The sequence below is a fragment of the Panulirus ornatus genome, unplaced genomic scaffold, assembly GCF_036320965.1.
Source record: "Panulirus ornatus isolate Po-2019 unplaced genomic scaffold, ASM3632096v1 CTG_4375_pilon, whole genome shotgun sequence".
NCBI classification, from domain to species: Eukaryota; Metazoa; Arthropoda; class Malacostraca; order Decapoda; family Palinuridae; genus Panulirus; species Panulirus ornatus.
In genome coordinates, this window is record NW_027264677.1 from 4880 (window position 1) to 28723 (window position 23844).

General features: G+C 41.5%; 1 protein-coding gene across 1 annotated transcript; it reads right to left on the reverse strand.

The window, feature by feature from the left end:
• Nucleotides 1-2521: 2521 nt before the first annotated feature.
• LOC139748471 (uncharacterized) lies at nt 2522-23584 on the reverse strand. Its single transcript, XM_071661553.1, has 5 exons — nt 22709-23584; nt 18571-18670; nt 10045-10099; nt 5550-5722; nt 2522-4417 (listed from the first exon to the last, which is right to left on the reverse strand). The coding sequence occupies exons 1-5, from the start codon at nt 22895-22897 to the stop codon at nt 3651-3653; spliced, it is 1284 nt and encodes a 427-aa protein (XP_071517654.1). The 5' UTR covers nt 22898-23584; the 3' UTR covers nt 2522-3650.
• Nucleotides 23585-23844: the final 260 nt, after the last annotated feature.

The following is a 23844-nucleotide window of genomic DNA, read 5'->3' on the forward strand; positions in this document are numbered from 1 at the left end:
GAAAACAAATGAGAGTTCTTCTCTAACTTTCAACATTTTACAAAACTGGTTATATAAGTCTTATGATTAAGACATAACCATAATGACCTGAAGAAAAATGCAGTCTGTAAGTTCATCGAAAAACAAAATGCAGTGTGTAAATTTATCACAAAAACACTTCTCCATGGTGGGCTAATAAAGCTGATAGATGACTAGCAACTGATCACAATATATGCAATGTTCAGTTTGAATTTGGAGACAACACAGCATGGAAGCAGTTATATTCGAGTTCATATATATTCATGAACATCAATATAACTCCTCTTTCAATGCTGTGTTACCTATCCTCATTTACATTCCTGGGGTTACCAGACTCCTCTGATATGCGTAGAGTCACCTTCAGCAACATTATATCATCATTACTGGACACAATGCAGTCCATATCTTGTCGAGGAATGTCTTACTCCAAAGGAGTCCTTCATATCCCTGTTTCCCATTGCTTTGCAGCCTGTTGGTTGAAGAAGTCACACAAATGAAGTCTTGAGGTTGTATGATTAATTGATCATACAGTCCATGCAGTTTAAATTCTTGCGAGTTCTGATCACCTCTGGTTTTCATCACATACCACAAAAAAATCAAAGTTGCAGGAGTTCTTCAATCAAGACTATTTCTCACTTGCACTTTATTTCTATGAAACAGTAAAGAAATGTGTGAGAAATCATCACATCCTAATACTAGATAGTCAGTACAGTAGTAAAATGAACAATAACCACCTCTCTCATACCATAAAGAACTCAGTAAAAATTGGTCCCTCAAGCATGCAATATTCATCAACTCTAACCATGAAACTTCATGATGTATCCCTGCTTTTATTCAGACAACCAAAGTGACTGCAGACAAACATTTCTTGGAATTTCATACAGTTCTTTGTAAATGAATGATTTCTATACAAACTATTGGGTATCAATATACCTACTGATGATAGACATATATTGAAGAATAAAATCCTGGTATACCCTTACCTTTACTTTTATCTAGATTCCAAGAAAATGTTCCATCAGTTGACAAATACTCAAATGCATGCACATTTTCAGCCTGTCAATAAAATAAGTTTACACACTTCACTTCATTATTATTATTATTATTATACTTTGTCGCTGTCTCCCGCGTTTGCGAGGTAGCGCAAGGAAACAGACGAAAGAAATGGCCCAACCCCCCCCCATACACATGTATATACATACGTCCACACACGCAAATATACATACCTACACAGCTTTCCATGGTTTACCCCAGATGTTTCACATGCCTTGCTTCAATCCACTGACAGCACGTCAACCCCGGTATACCACATCGCTCCAATTCACTCTATTCCTTGCCCTCCTTTCACCCTCCTGCATGTTCAGGCCCCGATCACAAAAAATCTTTTTCACTCCATCTTTCCACCTCCAATTTGGTCTCCCTCTTCTCCTTGTTCCCTCCACCTCCGACACATATATCCTCTTGGTCAATCTTTCCTCACTCATCCTCTCCATATGCCCAAACCACTTCAAAACACCCTCTTCTGCTCTCTCAACCACGCTCTTTTTATTTCCACACATCTCTCTTACCCTTACGTTACTCACTCGATCAAACTACCTCACACCACACATTGTCCTCAAACATCTCATTTCCAGCACATCCATCCTCCTGCGCACAACTCTATCCATAGCCCACGCCTCGCAACCATACAACATTGTTGGAACCACTATTCCTTCAAACATACCCATTTTTGCTTTCCGAGATAATGTTCTCGACTTCCACACATTCTTCAAGGCCGCCAGGATTTTCGCCCCCTCCCCCACCCTATGATCCACTTCCGCTTCCATGGTTCCATCCGCTGCCAGATCCACTCCCAGATATCTAAAACACTTCACTTCCTCCAGTTTTTCTCCATTCAAACTCACCTCCCAATTGACTTGACCCTCAACCCTACTGTACCTAATAACCTTGCTCTTATTCACATTTACTCTTAACTTTCTTCTTCCACACACTTTTCCAAACTCAGTCACCAGCTTCTGCAGTTTCTCACATGAATCAGCCACCAGCGCTGTATCATCAGCGAACAACAACTGACTCACTTCCCAAGCTCTCTCATCCCCAACAGACTTCATACTTACCCCTCTTTCCAAAACTCTTGCATTTACCTCCCTAACAACCCCATCCATAAACAAATTAAACAACCATGGAGACATCACACACCCCTGCCGCAAACCTACATTCACTGAGAACCAATCACTTTCCTCTCTTCCTACACGTACACATGCCTTACATCCTCGATAAAAACTTTTCACTGCTTCTAACAACTTTCCTCCCACACCATATATTCTTAATACCTTCCACAGAGCATCTCTATCAACTCTATCATATGCCTTCTCCAGATCCATAAATGCTACATACAAATCCATTTGCTTTTCTAAGTATTTCTCACATACATTCTTCAAAGCAAACACCTGATCCACACATCCTCTACCACTTCTGAAACCACACTGCTCTTCCCCAATCTGATGCTCTGTACATGCCTTCACCCTCTCAATCAATACCCTCCCATATAATTTACCAGGAATACTCAACAAACTTATACCTCTGTAATTTGAGCACTCACTCTTATCCCCTTTGCCTTTGTACAATGGCACTATGCACGCATTTCGCCAATCCTCAGGCACCTCACCATGAGTCATACATACATTACATAACCTTACCAACCAGTCAACAATACAGTCACCCCCTTTTTTAATAAATTCCACTGCAATACCATCCAAACCTGCTGCCTTGCCGGCTTTCATCTTCCGCAAAGCTTTCACTACCTCTTCTCTGTTTACCAAATCATTTTCCCTAACCCTCTCACTTTGCACACCACCTCGACCAAAACACCCTATATCTGCCACTCGATCATCAAACACATTCAACAAACCTTCAAAATACTCACTCCATCTCCTTCTCACATCACCACTACTTGTTATCACCTCCCCATTTGCGCCCTTCACTGAAGTTCCCATTTGCTCCCTTGTCTTACGCACTTTATTTACCTCCTTCCAGAACACCTTTTTATTCTCCCTAAAATTTAATGATACTCTCTCACCCCAACTCTCATTTGCCCTTTTTTTCACCTCTTGCACCTTTCTCTTGACCTCCTGTCTCTTTCTTTTATACATCTCCCACTCAATTGCATTTTTTCCCTGCAAAAATCGTCCAAATGCCTCTCTCTTCTCTTTCACTAATACTCTTACTTCTTCATCCCACCACTCACTACCCTTTCTAATCAACCCACCTCCCACTCTTCTCATGCCACAAGCATCTTTTGCGCAATCCATCACTGATTCCCTACATACATCCCATTCCTCCCCCACTCCCCTTACTTCCATTGTTCTCACCTTTTTCCATTCTGTACTCAGTCTCTCCTGGTACTTCCTCACACAGGTCTCCTTCTCAAGCTCACTTACTCTCACCACCCTCTTCACCCCAACATTCACTCTTCTTTTCTGAAAACCCATACAAATCTTCACCTTAGCCTCCACAAGCCTTCACTTCATAGTAAGTATAAATGCTATGGTCAGATAACAGAACTATACACACCAAGGTCATAAACAAGTACCTATGGATAACCTTAACAAAAACATAATGATAAAAGAGGGTCAATATTGTCTAGAGCTCGAGTGAGAATAGGAGCTCGGTGGTGGATAAGATGAGGATGGTCCTGCTCCTGGGTTGCTGGGTTGGTTGGCAGTGGTAGGTGGTGGTGCGTAGTAAGAAGCAGATCCATGTGGAGGAGGGGCATAATGTTTTTGTGGAGGAGGTTGGTTCGTAGGAGGTGTAGGGTAGTGTGTTGTAGTAGGTGGGGGATGATATGAGGATGAAGGATGAGTAGTTGAGGAATAGTGTGCAGGAGGAGGCTGAGAGGTGTAATGTAGAGGAGGAGCCTGGGAGGCTGTTGCTGTAGGAGGTGGATAATGCCTCTGAGGGGGTTGGTAAGTCGGAGGGGGTGCTTGAGGTGGAGCTTGTGGTGGTGGCCCTTGTGTAGCGGATGATGGGTACGTATATGAGTAGCGCTGGGTAGCAGCAGCAGCGGCAGCAGCAGCAGCGGCGGCAGCAGCAGCAGCAGCAGCAGCAGCAGTGGATGTTCCTTGGGAAGAACTCTGGGAAGTGTAAGATGAAGGATAACTTGGATACTGGTATGGGTACTGATAAGGTTGCGATGGGGTAGTACTTTCTGTCTTGGCTGGGGAAGATTTCACTTCTTCTTTCTTAGGTTTTTTCACTGGTGGTGGTGCTGTGGTTGGTGTCTGTGTTGGTGTTGATGGTCGTCTTGGGGTTCCTGGTGTAGTGACAGGGGTCTCTCCAGAACTTGATACTGGTTCAGTTCTATTGGGTGAGTACAGGTCCAGAACTTGGTGGCAGATATCTGAAAAACACACGAGTTACAAAGTAAAAGTCCAGAATATGGTGAAAGACGTCAGAAAGAAGTTCAGAGTAATGGTCAAGAAGTTTCCAAAAAGTGTCCTACATAGAAAACCATAATATATGATTACCCAGTAAGACCATCTCAATTCATTTTGTCATGCAAGGTACCAACTTTGGTAATTATATTTCAGAATCACTTACATGAATGTTAAATATTCTACAAATATTTAGCAAAAACTTGCAACTATCCAATAGCTAAAGAAGCTCATTTAATTAAATTCTTCTGTCATAATGTAAATTCAATGTTGACTAAATTACCATTTTAATATATCCATCAGTAAGATAATAATCACCCCTGGGGAGAAAGAATTCTACCCATGTATTCTCAGTGTGTCACAAAAGGAGACTAAGAAGGGTGGGAGCAAGAGGTTGGAAACTCTGCCCTTCCTGTATTTCAGTTTCTATAAAGACAGAAGAAACAAAGCAACAAAGCAGGGCATATTTATTCCCCTGAAGGCTCTGGCTGGGGTATCTGAATGTGTGTAGATGTAACCAAGACAAGAAAGGAGAGATAGATAGTATGTCTGAGGAAAGGAACTTGGATGTTCTAGCTCTGATTGAAACAAGGCCCAAGGGTAAGGGGGAAGAACAGCAGAGGATTGTCTTTATGGTAAAGTTAGAGGTTAGTGTGAGGGCAAGAGATAAGGAAAGGATAGCACCACTGTTGGAGCAGGGGTTGTGGGAATATGTGAAAGAGTGTAAAGAAGTGAATGCCAGACTGACGTGGGTAAAAATGAAAGTGGATTATGAGAGATTGGTGATTAGTAGTGCTTATGTGCCTGGCCATAAGAAGAATTATGAAGAAAGGGAAGTCTCATATTTTCTCTCAATCATTCCACTACTCCAGCTAGATTTTACTCATTTTTTTTCACATTCAGATCTTTGATCTGAAAACAAAAATTCATGCAACTGATTTTGACAACACAATCATATAAAAAATAAAAAGAGGTTTGCACTGCATGTGGCAAAGGTATTATCAAAACATTCAGAATGACACAAAGAACACCCTGCTAAAAGGCCTTTAGTTTTTATTGTAAATAATGGCTGTACACATTTACAAATGAGTACTGTACCTTCTAACAAGTCCATGGAGATGCCTTCAACATACATGTCCCACCAACGTTGGTGCTTCGGTATTCTCCCCGTCCAATCAGTCACTTCAAATTTACTTAGCTTTCCTGCTAGGTACATAAGGGCAATGGCTATAATTTCTGGTTCCCACTGAAGACACAGTGTTGTACACAAGCTGAAAGAGTCAGGACACATTAACTGTGAGAACAAAGACAAAAGGTTATAAATTACCAATATAATATCTCTTCAGTCTCCAAAGGACACTACATAAGATATCAAAACATTATCATATATTTCCTCTCAAATTCAAGATGAAACTAATTCATATACAATTCTTTCCAAAACTTAAAAAAGATCTTCACTATCAGGCTTTACATTTCACTTGTTACTCAGCCTATATAGTTATCTTATCATCATCAACTCCATTCCCCATTCCATGGAGTGGATCAGTTGCAGTCACATACAAAACTTCATTTAAACTCCTGTTCAAAACTACATAAAACTCAAATGAGATACTACACCCTCGTCTATATTTAGGATACCCAGCTAAATTCTTCGGTTTATAGTCACAGCTGTTCAATTGGAATTTCTCTAGATAAAAACAGGGAGCAGGGGGCTGGAAATCCTACCCTCTCATTTCTAATTTTCTAAATGAGGGAACAGAGGAGGGGGCCAAGTGAGGATATTTCCTCTAAAGCTCAGTCCTCTTTTCCTAACACTACCTCGCTAACGCGGGAAATGGTGAATATGTACGAAAAAAGTGTGTATCTCAAGTATCATTCCCTTCTGAACATGATTCTTCTTGGAAGGTGGGTTTAAATAACATGATACATCCCAGGAATCAGGAATTTTTGTGCTCTATATGTTTTGATATGCAGTACAGATGATCACCCAATGAGTTTTAGCCGCTTACAGCCGTATATCAAACTCCCTGCAAGCATGCACAATTTTTGTCTTGCTTGTCTGGAATTCTAAGTATAGGTTTTAGTGGGCAAATGATGGTTGAGATGGAGATCAGATGTCAGATCGTGGTAGGCTGAAGAAGATTTGAGTATAAGAGCTTTAAAAGTGATGGTTATGACTTGAAAACTGATGGCTTTGGCTTTAATGACTGTGTCAGCAGACTAAAAGGATAACACAACCTAAAAACTAACAAAGTACCCAGTATCACGTGGTATTTACCCTAATGAGCTAGTGTGAAGTCAAGTCCACAACTTTCCCTCAAAGGTGCAAGATACATTCTGCTAAGAAGGATCATTGCTTATCTAGTCTATTATAACAGTAGCTTAACATGAGCTAACAAACTTATCAGACCAATGTGCATACTGAGCAGAGGGGAAACTCTGACTTAATAGATTTATCCATTTGATGTGTACACTAAGCAGTAAGAAATACAGTACTATGATTGAATAACTACAAACTGATACATACAGAATCTCTATACGAGTAGAATCTCAAAAATACCATTTCTTTAGATGTATGCTGTTTCCTGCCTCAGTAAGGTAGCATCAAGAACAGATGATGGAGCCTTTAACCCTTATACAGCAGCATATGTCAGAAATGAAGCTCACCTAGTACACAAAAATTCTAAAAACTTGCAAAAATTTTCCCTCCCAGATCATTTCATATATGTTATCAAACAAGATTCCCAACATAGAAATTCTTTCCTCTCTTGGTGTACAGGGTGCTGAGTTGGCAAGGACATGTCATGGGTGATGGCATGAATGCTCCTTATCAATGTAAGCATACAATGATTCTGGGCTTTTGCTTTGTGTGATTTCTTTCTACAAACACACATCAAACACTTAAAAGTCTTCCTTCCATCTATAATTTTACACATGCCACCCATATCATTTATAAATCACCTTACCAACTATGCATAATTTTATATACACATCATTTATATGAGTGAGGAGAGGCTGAAAAAGAGGATATGTGTCAGAAGTGGAGTAAACAAGGAAAAGGGAGAGGCTTAATTGGAGACAGAAGGATGGAGAAAGAAAGATTTTACATGATCAGGGCCTGGACATGCAGGAGGGTCAAAGGTGTTCATAGAATAGTGAAGTGGAGCGATGTGGTATATAGGGGGTGATGTGCTGTCAATGGACTGAAGGACATACGAAGGTTTCAGTACATTACACAAGACAGGTAGAGAATGCAGGTGAGCAAATGAGGTCTTTTCATCATCCGTTCTTGGCACTACCTTGCTAACACAAGATACAATGAACAAGCATGAAAGAAAGAGAAAATCATCTAATAAATGTTTTGTACATTAACAGAGGATATATGATTCCAAAATGTATGATGCATGGGTACTGCAAATATTAAAGAAACCTTCCCCTATCACATCATTTAACATAGGTAGACAATCTTTTTTTTTTTTTTTTTTTCTTTTTTTTTATACTTTGTCGCTGTCTCCCGCGTTTGCGAGGTAGCGCAAGGAAACAGACGAAATAAATGGCCCAACCCCCCCCCCCCATACACATGTATATACATACGTCCACACACGCAAATATACATACCTACACAGCTTTCCATGGTTTACCCCAGACGCTTCACATGCCTTGATTCAATCCACTGACAGCACGTCAGCCCCGATATACCACATCGCTCCAATTCACTCTATTCCTTCCACTCCTTTCACCCTCCTGCATGTTCAGGCCCCGATCACACAAAATCTTTTTCACTCCATCTTTCCACCTCCAATTTGGTCTCCCTCTTCTCCTTGTTCCCTCCACCTCCGACACATATATCCTCTTGGTCAATCTTTCCTCACTCATCCTCTCCATGTGCCCAAACCACTTCAAAACACCCTCTTCTGCTCTCTCAACCACGCTCTTTTTATTTCCACACATCTCTCTTACCCTTACGTTACTCACTCGATCAAACCACCTCACACCACACATTGTCCTCAAACATCTCATTTCCAGCACATCCATCCTCCTGCGCACAACTCTATCCATAGCCCACGCCTCGCAACCATACAACATTGTTGGAACCACTATTCCTTCAAACATACCCATTTTTGCTTTCCGAGATAATGTTCTCGACTTCCACACATTCTTCAAGGCCCCCAGAATTTTCGCCCCCATCCCCCACCCTATGATCCACTTCCGCTTCCATGGTTCCATCCGCTGCCAGATCCACTCCCAGATATCTAAAACACTTCACTTCCTCCAGTTTTTCTCCATTCAAACTCACCTCCCAATTGACTTGACCCTCAACCCTACTGTACCTAATAACCTTGCTCTTATTCACATTTACTCTTAACTTTCTTCTTCCACACACTTTACCAAACTCAGTCACCAGCTTCTGCAGTTTCTCACATGAATCAGCCACCAGCGCTGTATCATCAGCGAACAACAACTGACTCACTTCCCAAGCTCTCTCATCCCCAACAGACTTCATACTTGCCCCTCTTTCCAAAACTCTTGCATTTACCTCCCTAACAACCCCATCCATAAACAAATTAAACAACCATGGAGACATCACACACCCCTGCCGCAAACCTACATTCACTGAGAACCAATCACTTTCCTCCCTTCCTACATGTACACATGCCTTACATCCTCGATAAAAACTTTTCACTGCTTCTAACAACTTTCCTCCCACACCATATATTCTTAATACCTTCCACAGAGCATCTCTATCAACTCTATTATATGCCTTCTCCAGATCCATAAATGCTACATACAAATCCATTTGCTTTTCTAAGTATTTCTCACATACATTCTTCAAAGCAAACACCTGATCCACACATCCTCTACCACTTTTGAAACCACACTGCTCTTCCCCAATCTGATGCTCTGTACATGCCTTCACCCTCTCAATCAATACCCTCCCATATAATTTACCAGGAATACTCAACAAACTTATACCTCTGTAATTTGAGCACTCACTCTTATCCCCTTTGCCTTTGTACAATGGCACTATGCACGCATTCCGCCAATCCTCAGGCACCTCACCATGAGTCATACATATATTAAATAACCTTACCAACCAGTCAACAATACAGTCACCCCCTTTTTTAATAAATTCCACTGCAATACCATCCAAACCTGCTGCCTTGCCGGCTTTCATCTTCCGCAAAGCTTTCACTACCTCTTCTCTGTTTACCAAATCATTTTCCCTAACCCTCTCACTTTGCACACCACCTCGACCAAAACACCCTATATCTGCCACTCTATCATCAAACACATTCAACAAACCTTCGAAATACTCACTCCATCTCCTTCTCACATCACCACTACTTGTTATCACCTCCCCATTTGCGCCCTTCACTGAAGTTCCCATTTGCTCCCTTGTCTTACGCACTTTATTTAACTCCTTCCAGAACATCTTTTTATTCTCCCTAAAATTTAATGATACTCTCTCACCCCAACTCTCATTTGCCCTTTTTTTCACCTCTTGCACCTTTCTCTTGACCTCCTGTCTCTTTCTTTTATACATCTCCCACTCAATCTAACTGCTTAAATGAAATATCACGACTAAACATACCTGTTATTGACAAATGTCCAGGCCATCTGAACCATGTTGGGAAGCTTCTTATCTCCTATCAAAAGGAAAACGATGAAGCATTCAATATTGACCAGTGTCAGAATATATAAATCTAAACCCCATTCAAGTATCTACTGCCTCCTCTATAAAATGACATAAACATTAAGCAAAGCTATCTCGATATTTGAAAAATGGCAAAGGACAATATGAAAGAGGGCTGCAAGACATCTGAATGTAATCAGCTTTACATCAAAAAATAATTAAAACACTTGAAATTTACAGGATAAGCAATACAGTATTGTTGTATCTATTCAACAAATAAATGGGATGGATATAAAAGCCTAATCAATATAGTCACACTTAACTAATTCAATATTGTTTTGTTCATTAACATGATTCAAGGTATTTCTTTTATTTCTGTATAGTGTTTGTTCGTTTTCTGGTGACCTATCTAAGAGAAGTAATGAGATACTTAAATCATTCTTTTATATCCAATCACAGTTCCCCATTATGTAATGTAGCAATGGGAATGCACAAAAATCAGCCTCATTTATTCATGTCCACTCTCTACCTCTCATGCATAATGCATTGTAAACTGAGTCCCCTCTTCATAGTCAAGCCCCACAGCTCTTTCTGTGGTTTGCTCTGATTGCTTCATGTGCTCTAGTTCAGCCCACTGGCCGCATGTTGCCCCCTGCATACCACAGTGCTACAGTTCTCTCTATCCCAGGCACAGAAATCACCCTCCTGTTTGATCAGGCCCCAGTGACTCAAAATCTCTTTCACACCATCCTTCTGCTTCCTTATTCTCCTCTTACCCATTGTTCCCTCCATTTCTGATACGTGTATCTACTTAGTCTCCTTTCACTCATCCTCTCTATGTTTTCATGTCATTTCAGCATACCCTATACAGCTCTCTCAATCATTCTCTGCTTACTACCACAACTCTCTCTTACACTGTCATTTATTACACATTCAAGCCTCCTCACACCACATACTGTCCTCAGGCATTTCATATTCAACACAATTCACCCTCTCCTGTTCTTTTATGTTTAGGGCCTTACTCACATCCATACAGCACCATCTGGACTACAACACCATCAAAGTTACTATCTTTAAACTTACAAACAATGACCTTTCTTTTCATACATTCCCAAGTGCACTGACCCCATGGTTCACTTCAACTCCCATTGTTACATCTACCATCACATGCACTTCAAGGTATCAAAATACTTCACTTCTTTGGTTCTCTCCATCCAAACACACACTCAGACCAACCTGTCTCATCCCCCTGCTAAAACTTATAACCTTACATGTATTCATATCAACTCTCAGTTTGTGTCTGTTCCTCCCACACAAGTCCCATAGGAGGAGAAACCGGTGAAAAATAACTCGCGAGGCAGAGCAACGCATGGGGGGTATCAAACAGCTCGAGTCTCTTGGTGTACTGAGTTTATTTACTTCGCTGAGTAAACATGATCTCTTCCGGCCAGTAAACAACAATGGGATCTTATACATTCAATAAGGCATCTTACAGACTGACAATGGGATCTTATATATTCAATAAGGCATCTTACAGACTGACGTGTCCACAATGGATTAAATGAGTCATTCCATTATTTTCGCATTCAACTTTCATACATCTGGCGCCAACATCTCCCCACCATAGGAGTACCTTTAATAACTCCTATCCTTACTCTCAACAACATGATCATATGGCATCAAGATGTATAAATACAAATGTCTCACTAAGAGTCAACTCAACCCTCACCCTGGGAAGCAAATGATACAATAAAACAATAAACAATACCCAAAGGGACTATACTGATCATCAACCTAAATCTACAATACATCTCAAACCCTCCAATCTCACATATTCAGTCTCTGAGGAGGCTTTACAGTTTGTCCTGTTCTAGACACATAAGTTGACGACGGTGTCATGGAGTGAGCCTCATCAGAGCCTTGAGCATATGCTGGGAAGGCATCTGTTGGTGGTAAGGGACTATGAGCTTCATCTGTTGTAGCATCCTCCCCTGCAGATGAAAGCTCCAAGTTATGCAGTTTTTGCACTGGCCTACTAATCACTCCCTTTGCAGTCTTAACTTTGACACTACGAATTATTCCATCCTTTCCAGGGAATAGCTCAACAATCACTCCAAGGGGCCATTGCAAACGAGGAGAATTATCTTCCCGAACCAGCACAACAGATCCCTTCTCCAGTTTACATCTGGGTGTGAAACCTGTAATGATTGGGGGTAAATTCAATAAATAGTCAGACACCCACACATTCCAAAACTTATCAAGTTGTTGATGTCTCAGGCTTTCTTGCTCACATAGGTCCTTATGTGACATTTCAGGAACCTGGTAATCACCTTTAAGCTCTCTATGAAATCCAGCAGTGCATCCAATTAAAAAATGAGAAGGTGTTAAAGGGCTTACAGAATTAGGATCATCTGTGGCAAAAGTTAAGGGTCTGGAACTTACACATGCCTCAATTTCATGTAAGGTAGTCTCTAGCTCACATCTTGTTAAACATTTTATACCAAGAGTCTTTCTCAGAGCTAATTCAACAGATCGGACTAATCTTTCCCAACAACCTCCCCACCATGGAGCATGGGGTACAACAAACTTCCACTAGGGAGCAAGGGTGCTAAAGAACTGATGCATTTGTTTGGACATACTAATAAAAATCTTGGCATTGTCAGAGTAAATAACTGATGGAAGGCCTCTTCTGGCAGAAAACTTACGAAAGGCAAGTAAGCAATCATCATAAGACATAGAGTTAGTCAACTCTAAGTGTACTTCATGGACAACTCCACAAGTGAATAACAAAATGTACAGCTTCTTGCATGGAAAATCAACACAAAACAGTGGTCCAGCATAATCTACACCTGTCACAGTGAAAGGAGGAGTAGAGTTAATTCTTAGTCCTGGGAGAGGAGCTACAGGCTGACGGCAAGCTTGTGAGTGATGTCTACGACAAATCATACACTCTCTACAGACTACCTTAGCAAGCTTTCTTAATCCAACAATTAAGTAACAAGATCTTGATGTTGAAATTAAAGTGGAAACACCAGCGTGTTTCAGAAATACAGGTTGGAAACTAACTAACAGCTTGGCAATGTGACCTGCTGGAATAATCATAGGATACTAGCAATCATAACTTAATTCAGCCTGGTCCAGCCGACTCTTATTTCTCAAAAGACCATTTTCATCCATAAAAGGATTGAATTTCCTAATGTCAGAACTCTTAGGGAGTGACTTTCCAAGCATTAAGGCATTGATCTCTTGGCTGTACCTTTCTCTCTGAACACAAATTATTAACTTTGTCTTAGCTTGATCTAACTCTATATAAGACAAGGGCCCAAAACATTTAACAGCATGAGGTTTACAATTGTTCACAAACCTTATTACCCAAGCTACACAATTAATAGCTTTTGTAAAATGACCCCAGTGGGCATAGTCAATCCCTACTGATGGATGCTCGGACACTACGCATGTCACTGGGCTGTCTGGGAATATCTCCTCTACAATGGGCAGTGCTGCTGGTACCTCAACCTGTTGCATGGGAGTAAAGTGTTCAGAGAGCCAAGCAGGACCATTCAGCCATGAGGTACAGGAAATTAAGTCTTCAGCAAAGGCACCTCTGGAAATAAGGTCTGCTGGATTATCTTTACCAGGAATATGCTTCTACTGAACTGGGGGGATTAAACTCTGAATCTCAGTTACTCTATTCGCTACAAAATTCTTCCATCTATTAGGGTCTCCCTTTATCCATGACAATGCTACTTTAGAATCAGTCCAGCAGTACATTTGTACATCAATTAAGTGTAGGGAAGTCTTCACAAATACAGATAGCCTAGCACAGAGAAGAGCACCCATTAATTCCAACCTCGGCACCGACAATTTCTTGATAGGTGCTACCCTTCCTTTGGCTAGAACTAAGATTACCTTAAATGACCCGTCATTAACAGGAACTCTCAAGTATACACAGGCATCATACCCCTTCTCGGAAGCATCTCCAAAAGCATGCAGTTCTACATTTTGTAGCTTGTTCCATACAAGTTCTGGAAAGTAACAACGATTAACTTGCCATGTGTTAAGAACTTTTATATTTTGAACCCACTTCTGAAACCAGTGTTGCAATTCTGTAGGCAAGATCTCATCCCAAGAGAGTCCAAGTCTCCAAATATCTTGGAACATAATTTTTGCCATCATGATTACTGGGCACAGAAGGCCAAGAGGATCAAACAATTTACTGATGACACTGAGAACTGCTCTCTTTGTGGATGCTACCTCAAGATCCTTCAATTCTAAACAATCAAATGAAAAACTATCTCTAGTCAAACACCACTGTAAACCAAGAATCTTTATCTCTGCATGCTTGCTGGGCTCTAAGTAGTCATTAAATCTGTCTTTTAAGGCACTGCAGTTCGAGCTCCACTTTGAAAGTGTCATACTGGCCTTGGATAGAACTGACCGTGCCTCATCAAACTTAGCAAAGGCTTCCTCTGCACTGTCAGCTCCTGACAACCAGTCATCCACATACAGGTTATCCTTTAGCTCTGCAATAACTTCAGAATCAGGAAAGCTTTTAAGATGATGTTTAACAGATACGTTCAACAGAAATGGACTACTTTTATTACCAAATGGAACTCTAGTAAATCTCATTATCCGAATGTTACCATTATAGTTCCAAAGAAATCTATACACATCCCAGTCTTCTTTCCTTACATTAATCTGGAGGAAAGCTTTAGTGATATCACCAGTTAAGGAAACCTTCCACCTTCTGAACCTCAAAAGTACCTCTACCAACTGTGGGTAAGAGGGGGACCCACCTCAAGACAGTGATTTAATGAGACTCCATTATAGCTCAGAGCAGATGCATCAAAGACTGGTCTTACTTTACTTGTGGTGCTGTTCATCTCACCCTCAGGTACCTCTTCAATGATGCCTTCCCGTTCGTAACCCTCAAATACGACATCATACTCCTCCTGAAGTTTAGGATTGGATTTAAATTCATGCATCAAACATAACAACCTTTTCCCTGCAAGCCTTTCATTATTTTGGAGGCTACACTTATGCTCTGATTTCCAGGGAAGAGCAACCTCATATCTGTCATCCTTAAACTTAACTGTCTCTGAAAAGGATTTTAACACAGGATGGTTGCTAACATCAGGACATACTTCCTTCTTACAAATTCCCACTGACTCTAAATCCCAAAATTATGTAACTCATTCTCATTGAAATTGTTAATGCATAACATCTGAGACAACTTAACATTTCCCTTGGATGCTGAAGCACAAATCCCAGATAGGATCCAACCAAACACCATCTCTTGAACCACTAGTCCCTCAACCTGCAAATTCTTGTTGGGGATTACAAATTTCCTATAGGCATCAAGTCCTATCAAAATGTCAACATTTACCTTCCTGTCCCACTCATACTCATCTGCTAACTGCACAGACTTAAAGGGCATTAGGGTTTCAACTGGAACACAAGGACATAATAATGGAGCACATATTTTGGGCACTTCAGCTGCAAGTAAACACACTACTTCATTATTAACATCCACTAACTTCAGGTCATAAATATTACACTGGGTAGATCTAGAACTCCTCCTTCCCCCAAAGGCAGAATAGGACATCTGTTCAAAAGATACCCATGTAGGTCTAACCTTCCTTACAAATTCACTCAACACATTGGATCGATCTGCCCCAGAGTCGAACAACAAGGTAGCTTCACTGTACTTCCCATGCCTTTCATACACTTTAACTTTTGCTGTCGGCAAGACTCAACACCTTTGTTTAAACTGTGAAGAATGAGAAACACCAATTAGATCACCAGGCACAACATTGGTATCTCCCGTTTCCCCTTCACTCTCCTTGGCCGCCTGACTAACAGCCCTGCCCTTAGGTGAAACATTATCCTTTGAGCAGAGAAGGACATTATGGTTGCCTTTACACTTAGAGCACTTTGCCTTGCAACCTCTAGCTACGTGCCCCCTTTTTAAGCACTTAAAACACAGCTGAGCAGAACGAATATTTTCCAGTCGTTCTGCATGTGGAAGTTTGATAACTTTAAAGCACTTTTCACTGGAATGGGACTTATTACAAAATCCACACCCATCTGAATATGTCTCTGAGACTGTGTGAAGAGCAAATGCAGAACTAGGAGACTTCTTTCTTCTCTCAGACTCCCTCACACTGCGGCCGTCTGACCCTGCAGCAGTAGTCACGTCCTTAAAGGAGTCTGAGCGTTCACGGCGCTCAATCTCCTTCCTAAGAAAATCCAGCAGCCATGCGAGATCCCTTTCATGGCCCTATCCTTCCCTCGACTACTCCACACGAATGTCGCTCGGCATACGAGACAAAATCACTGGGGTGAGGAAGAGGCCAAACTCACTGCCACTTACCCCCAGTGCCTCCAAACTCCTGATGTGGATCAGGAGGTCATCCTGCAGCTTCCTCAAGGCGGACACATAAGTCGTAGATCCTTGAGGCTTGAACGGCAGGCTCAAGCCAAGAAGAGCTTGAATGTGAACGAAGATAATCCTCTCTGGCTTCCCATACCGCTCCTTCAACAGATTACAGGCCACAGCATAATTAACTGCAGTAAGTGACAAGCCTTGGACGACAGACTTGGCCTCACCTTCCAATAAGGCCTGCAGATAGGTGAACTTGCTGATGGCTGGTAGAGTAGAGTCGTCTACCATGGCCACAAACAAATCCCAGAATGACTGCCACTAGGTTAGTTCACCACTAAACTTTGGCAAGTCGAGCCGTGTAAGGTTCACACTGGCACTAGTACACACTGCGCTTGCACTTGCAGACTTATCTTCACTACTTCCCGACCCTTCATGGACGGCAGTCTTATCCAGTTTCGACAACAGTTCGCCAGGCTGCACCCGAACAGCTCTAACACTACTGCGTAAACTATCTGATTTGTCCATGTCTGCTTCCAACAACTCAGGGTCACTTATTGTCAGTTCATATACCGCTTGAACTCGGTCCAAGGTGTCTAGATGCTTATCTAAATCCGCTATAGCGTCTTCTAGCTGCACCCTGGACACAGTTGGCAGTTCAAGCAAAGTCAGCAAAGCCTTGGAGGCTCTCGTACACCATCCACGAGCAGCCGCCCGTCCTCTTTCAAGTTGCTCCTTCTTCGCCATCACGAGTAATCACCACAGCTTGCTCCACGTATACAGAAGTTCAGTTCACTTGAGCATGTAAAGGCTGCTCCCAGGTCTGGGCACCACTTATTCCTCCCACACAAGTTCCATAGGAGGAGAAACCGGTGAAAAATAACTCGCGAGGCGGAGCAACACATGGGGGTATCAAACAGCTCGAGTCTCGTGGTGTACTGAGTTTATTTACTTCACTGAGTAAACATGATCTCTTCCGGCCAGTAAACAACAATGGGATCTTATACATTCAATAAGGCATCTTACAGACTGACAATGGGATCTTATATATTCAATAAGGCATCTTACAGACTAACGTGTCCACAATGGATTAAATGAGTCATTCCATTATTTTCGCAGTCAACTTTCATACATCTGGCACCAACAGTGTCTTTCACACACTCTCCCAAACTTGCATACCAGCTTCTGCAGTTTCTCACTCGCATCTATCACAAGGCCATCTCACTACCCAGAACCCCATCACCTTTAGTATACTAAAGACATGCCCCTCTCTTCAAGACCCCTCACATTTCTTCAAAACCCTTATATTAACCTCCTTTACAACTCCATCCATAAAGATTAAACAGACACTGTGATGCAGATCCCCCTTCATTTGGGATCACTTACACTCCTCCCTGCTTGCTCACACTCCCTTACTTTCCTGATTAAAAACCCACTGCATCTAGTAGATTCTATCCTATACCATCTACCTGTAGCACCTTCCATGAGGCATTTTCATAAACCATATAAATCAATTTCTCCAGATCCATAAATGCCACATGAAAATCCTTCCCTTTCTCTAAGTATTCCTGACACAAATTCTCTCAAGCAAAGACCTGGTCCACATATCCTCCACCACTCCGAAAGCTACACTATTCATCACCTGGCTGATGCACTGCGCATGCCACCACCCTCAAAAGTATCATTCTCCCATACAACTTACAATGTATACTCAACAGCCTTATACCTCTGTAATTCAAGCTTTCATTTTTGTCTTCCTTATCTTTCTACTGCCCATACTGATGTGGGAGCTGGTCATACCCTCAGACATGCAGAGTTTCACTTTTAGTTTTTCTAATCCTTCTGTAATCCTAGCCTGTCCCTATGAGGAATAAAGGTACCCATAAACTTTCATCTTAACAGACCCACTCATATGAGTTTGGGTGCTGGACACACTCTCAGACAAACAATTGTGCTCTTTTTTTTAATTCAACTGTTACCACACTGTGTTTCAAGAAGCCCTGAATAAGCAGATACATTTCTCATTAGTTGGCCCACCCATATGGATATGGGAGCTAGACATACTCTCAGACATTCATAACTTTTATTTCAAATGTACTTACCCTTCAGGCATTTTGCATATTTGAGAAGGTAAGTGTATGGATGCTCAACAATGAAGTCAAACTTAATAGTCTGCAACAGGATTCGCTCCAAAGTCATCACCTGAAAATTGTGCAATGTTAAAATGTTTGAGTATCTACTGCATAACAGCTGCTTTTATAATAACAAAAACAAAAAATTCATCTGGTAACGTGAAAAACTAACTAATTTACTATCATGATAAAAGTAGCATATCTGATCTGCTGTGTTGAACTATGTTCTTGTTTTGAAAGAGAAAAAATGAAAGTGACTAAATATATATATATATTGGGAGGTAAATTTGAATTTTTTATCCCTGGGATAGGGGAGAAAGAATACTTCCCACGTAAAAGGGAAGGGAGTGGGGGGCTGGAAATCCTCCCCTCTTACTTTTTTTTTAATTTTCCAAAAGAAGGAACAGAGAAGGGGGCCAGGTGAGGATATTCCCTCAGAGGCCCAGTCCTCTGTCCTTAACGCTACCTTGCTGTCGCGGGAAATGGCGAATAGTATGAAAAAAAAAAATTGAATAGAGAAAAATTGGAGGAAGTGGTTTTAGATATCGGGGAGTGGATTTGGCAGCGGATGGAACCATGGAAATGGAAGTATGCACAGGGTTGGGGAGGGGGCAAAGGTTCTGGGAGTGTTGAAAAATGTGTGGAAGGCGAGAACATTATCTCGGAAAGCAAAAATGGTTATGTTTGAAGGAATAGTGGTTCCAACAATGTTATATGGTTGCGAGGCATGGGTTATACATAGGGTTGTGCGGAGGAGGGTGGATGTGTTGGAAATGAGATGTTTGAGGACAATGTTTGGTGTGAGGTGCTTTGATCGAGTAAGTAATGAAAGGGTAAGAGAGATGTGTGGTAATAAAAAGAGTGTGGTTGAGAGAGCAGAAGAGGGTGTTTTGAAATGGTTTGGTAATATGGAGAGAATGAGCGAAGAAAGATTGACCAAGAGGATATATGTGTCAGAGGTGGAGGGAACGAGGAGAAGTGGGAGACCAAATTGGAGGTGGAAAGATGGAGTGAAGAGGTCAAGAGAAAGGTGCAAGAGGTGAAAAAGGGCAAATGAGAGTTGGGGTGAGAGAGTATCATTGAATTTTGGGGAGAATAAAAAGATGTTTTGGAAGGAGGTAAATAAAGTGCATAAGACAGGGGAACAAATGGGAACTTCAGTGAAGGGGACTAATGGGGAGGTGATAACAAGTAGTGGTGATGTGAGAAGGAGATGGAGTGAGTATTTTGAAGGTTTGTTGAATGTGTTTGATGATAGAGAGGCAGATATAAGGTGTTTAGGTCGAGGTGGTATGAAAAGTGAGAGGGTTAGGGAGAATGATTTGGTAAACAGAGAAGAGGTAGTAAAAGCTTTGCGGAAGAAGAAAGCTGGCAAGGCAGCGGGTTTGGATGGTATTGCAGTGGAATTTATTAAAAAAGGGGGTGACTGTATTGTTGATTGGTTGGTAAGATTGTTTAATGTATGTATAACTCATGGTGAGGTGCCTGGGGATTGGCAGAATGCTTGCATAGTGCCATTGTACAAAGGCAATGGGGATAAAAGTGAGTGCTCAAATTACAGAGGTATAAGTTTGTTGAGTATTCCTGGGAAATTATATGGGAGGGTATTGATCGAGAGGGTGAAGGCATGTACAGAGCATCAGATTGGGGAAGAGCAGTGTGGTTTCAGAAGTGGTAGAGGATGTGTGGATCAGGTGTTTGCTTTGAAGAATGTATGAGAAATAATTAGAAAAGCAAATGGATTTGTATGTAGCATTTATGGATCTGGAGAAGGCATATGATAGAGTTGATAGAGATACTCTGTGGAAGGTATTAAGAATATATGGTGTGGGAGGCAAATTGTTAGGAGCAGTGAAAAGTTTTTATCGAGGATGTAAGGCATGTGTATGTGTAGGAAGAGAGGAAAGTGATTGGTTCTCAGTGAATGTAGGTTTGCAGCAGGGGTGTGTGATGTCTCCATGGATGTTTAATTTGTTTATGGATGGGGTTGTTAGGGAGGTGAATGCAAGAGTTTTGGAAAGAGGGGCAAGTATGCAGTCTGTTGTGGATGAGAGAGCTTGGGAAGTGAGTCAGTTGTTGTTCGCTGATGATACAGCACTGGTGGCTGATTTGTGTGAGAAACTGCACAAGCAGGTGACTGAGTTTGGTAAAGTGTGTGAAAGAAGAAAGTTGAGAGTAAATGTGAATAAGAGCAATGTTATTAGGCACAGTAGGGTTGAGGGACAAGTCAATTGGGAGGTAAGTTCGAATGGAGAAAACCTGGAGGAAGTGAAGTGTTTTAGATATCTGGGAGTGGATTTGGCAGCGGATGGAACCATGGAAGCGGAAGTGAATCATGGGAAGGGGGAGGGGGGCGAGAGTTCTGGGAACGTTGAAGAATGTGTGGAAGTCGAGAACATTATCTCAGAAAGCAAAAATGGGTATGTTTGAAGGAATAGTGGTTCCAACAATGTTATATGGTTGCGAGGCATGGGCTATGGATAGAGTTGTGCGCAGGAGGGTGGATGTGCTGGAAATGAGATGTTTGAAGACAATATGTGGTGTGAGGTGGTTTGATCGAGTAAGTAATAATAGGGTAAGAGAGATGTGTGGTAATAAAAAGAGTGTGGTTGAGAGAGCAGAAAAGGGTGTTTTGAAATGGTTTGGTCATAAGGAGAGAATGAGTGAAGAAAGATTGACCAAGAGGATATATGTGTCAGAGGTGGAGGGAACGAGGAGAAGTGGGAGACCAAATTGGAGGTGGAAAGATGGAGTGAAAAAGATTTTGAGTGATCGGGGCCTGAACATGCAGGAGGGTGAAAGGAGTGCAAGGAATAGAGTGAATTGGAACGATGTGGTATACCAGGGTCGACGTACTGTCAATGGTTTGAACCATGGAATGTGAAGCGTCTGGGGTAAACCATGGAAAGTTCTGTGGGGCCTGGATGTGGAAAGGGATCTGTGGTTTCGGTGCATTATTACAAGACAGCTAGAGACTGAGTGTTAACGAATGTGGCCTTTGTTGTCTTTTCCTAGCGCTACCTCACGCACATGAGAGGGGAAGGGGTTGTTATTTCATGTGTGGTGGGGTGGCGATGGGAATGAATAAAGGCAGACAGTATGAATTATGTACATGTGTATATATGTATATGTCTGTGTGTGTATATATATATGTATACGTTGAGAGGTATAGGTATGTATATTTGCGTTTGTGGATGTGTACGTATATACATGTGTATGTGGGTGGGTCAGGCCATTCTTTCGTCTGTTTCCTTGTGCTACCTCGCTAACGTGGGAGACAGCAACAAAGCAAAATAAATAAATAGATAAAATAAAGGCAATAAAAATGGTGTACTAAATAGCTTATACAAAAATTAGGAATGCAGTCTATTATCTACTTAAGATTTTCTTAAAAGAGGGATACGATTTTCTTAAAAGAGGGGATACAGCTGTTCTAGCATTGGTTTGTTCAAACCTGGGTGGGCTTGATGCACCTGGGCTGCCAGACTCCCACTTGGTAATGAGAGGTCTAGGTGGCAGGAGGTGACAGCAGTGAAAGTAGTGCCAATCAGTGCTATATTGGCTAAAGGCACTTATAACAACTTAGGAGTAGTGTGAAGCCTACCCTGGCTTTATCTGACATCTCCAATAAGGCACTAAATCCAAGTTATCTTACCTTCTCACGTGGATCAGTGCCCCTTCAGTGAAAGTGGTGCCAATCAGTGCTATATTGGCTGAAGGCACTCATAACAACTTAACAGAAGTGTGAGGCCTACCCTGGCTTTATCTGACATCTTCAATAAGGCACTAAATCCAAGTTATCTTACCTCCTCACGTGGATCAATGCCACCTCAGTGAAAGTGGTGCCAATCAGTGCTATATTGGCTGAAGGCACTCATAACAACTTAACAGTAGTGTGAGGCCTACCCTAGCTTTATCTGACATCTCCAATAAGGCACTAAATCCAAGTTATCATACCTTCTCACATGGATCACTGCCACTTCAGTGAAAGTGGTGCCAATCAGTGCTCTATTGGCTGAGGGCACTCATAACAACTTAACAGTAGTGTGAGGCCTACCCTGGCTTTATCTAACATCTCCAATAAGGCACTAAATCCAAGTTATCTTACCTCCTCACGTGGATCAGTGCCAAACTCAGCCCACGTCACTTCATCCATAAGGCTTTTGGCAGTCTTCATTATGTCTCTGCATTTCTTGGGTGTTTCCTCTACCTTACCAGCAAGAAAAAGGCAGCAGCACACAGTCACCTGAAGAAATGTATGAAGATTACTTACTGAGGTGTAGATAATTTCTTTCATGTGCGTATGTCACAATATAAAATATCATTAATTTTGTAGCCCTACAATAAAGAACAGCATTTAAACCATATTGCATTTCAACTCTTTGAAAAGCTGAAAAAAAATCAGGACAAACCTAATCACATTCTCATTTCTTAAAGAGAATCTGAAAACGTCAATAACAAAAAATATTTGTTCTCCAATTTCTCTGAGATTTCAAGATATGTTCCAGATTTAATGATAATCATTTCAGTTTATATGGAAATTATATTTTCATTATACGACATATCTGTATTATTTGTTGCTTTTGTAGCATGCAATTATATCATATTTCTTTTAAAAGGACTTGTCATGATGCACAAGATTAAGGTGCAATTCTGTACTGTTGGAACAATAACAATAGCTTGGCACCACTTATGGAAATGCTGTTTCTTTTAATCCCTCTCCCTACTTCACCTTAAAGCCACCTTGACATGGCACATATTACGCGGTGTCAGGTGTGCTGACATCTCACGTGCTTCTGGCTTTGAAGAGGAGCTACTTGTGTGATAGGGAAGAAGGTTTGTGGCAAGAACTGAGGTGCTATGAGGTGGCAGTCTCCATGTGCCATTGTTGTGGTCATCTAGAATGTTTAGGATGAGCATCCAAGGTTCACTTCATGAACCTCTGATTTTTTTTTTTTTTTTTTTTTGCTTTGTCGCTGTCTCCCGCGTTTGCGAGGTAGCGCAAGGAAACAGACGAAAGAAATGGCCCAACCCCCCCCATACACATGTATATACATACGTCCACACATGCAAATATACATACCTACACAGCTTTCCATGGTTTACCCCAGACGCTTCACATGCCTTGATTCAATCCACTGACAGCACGTCAACCCCGATATACCACATCGCTCCAATTCACTCTATTCCTTGCCCTCCTTTCACCCTCCTGCATGTTCAGGCCCCGATCACACAAAATCTTTT

What these genes read in the sequence shown, in the direction of transcription:
- LOC139748471 (XM_071661553.1), bottom strand. Translation starts at nt 22,897, where the DNA reads ATGAAAGAAATTATCTACACCTCAGTAAGTAATCTTCATACATTTCTT. An exon ending in GCACTGATCCACGTGAGGAG is followed by an intron (nt 18,671 to 22,708) that starts GTAAGATAACTT and finishes CACAATTTTCAG; the next exon opens with GTGATGACTTTGGAGCGAAT. An exon ending in TGGACATTTGTCAATAACAG is followed by an intron (nt 5,723 to 10,044) that starts GTATGTTTAGTC and finishes TGACTCTTTCAG; the next exon opens with CTTGTGTACAACACTGTGTC.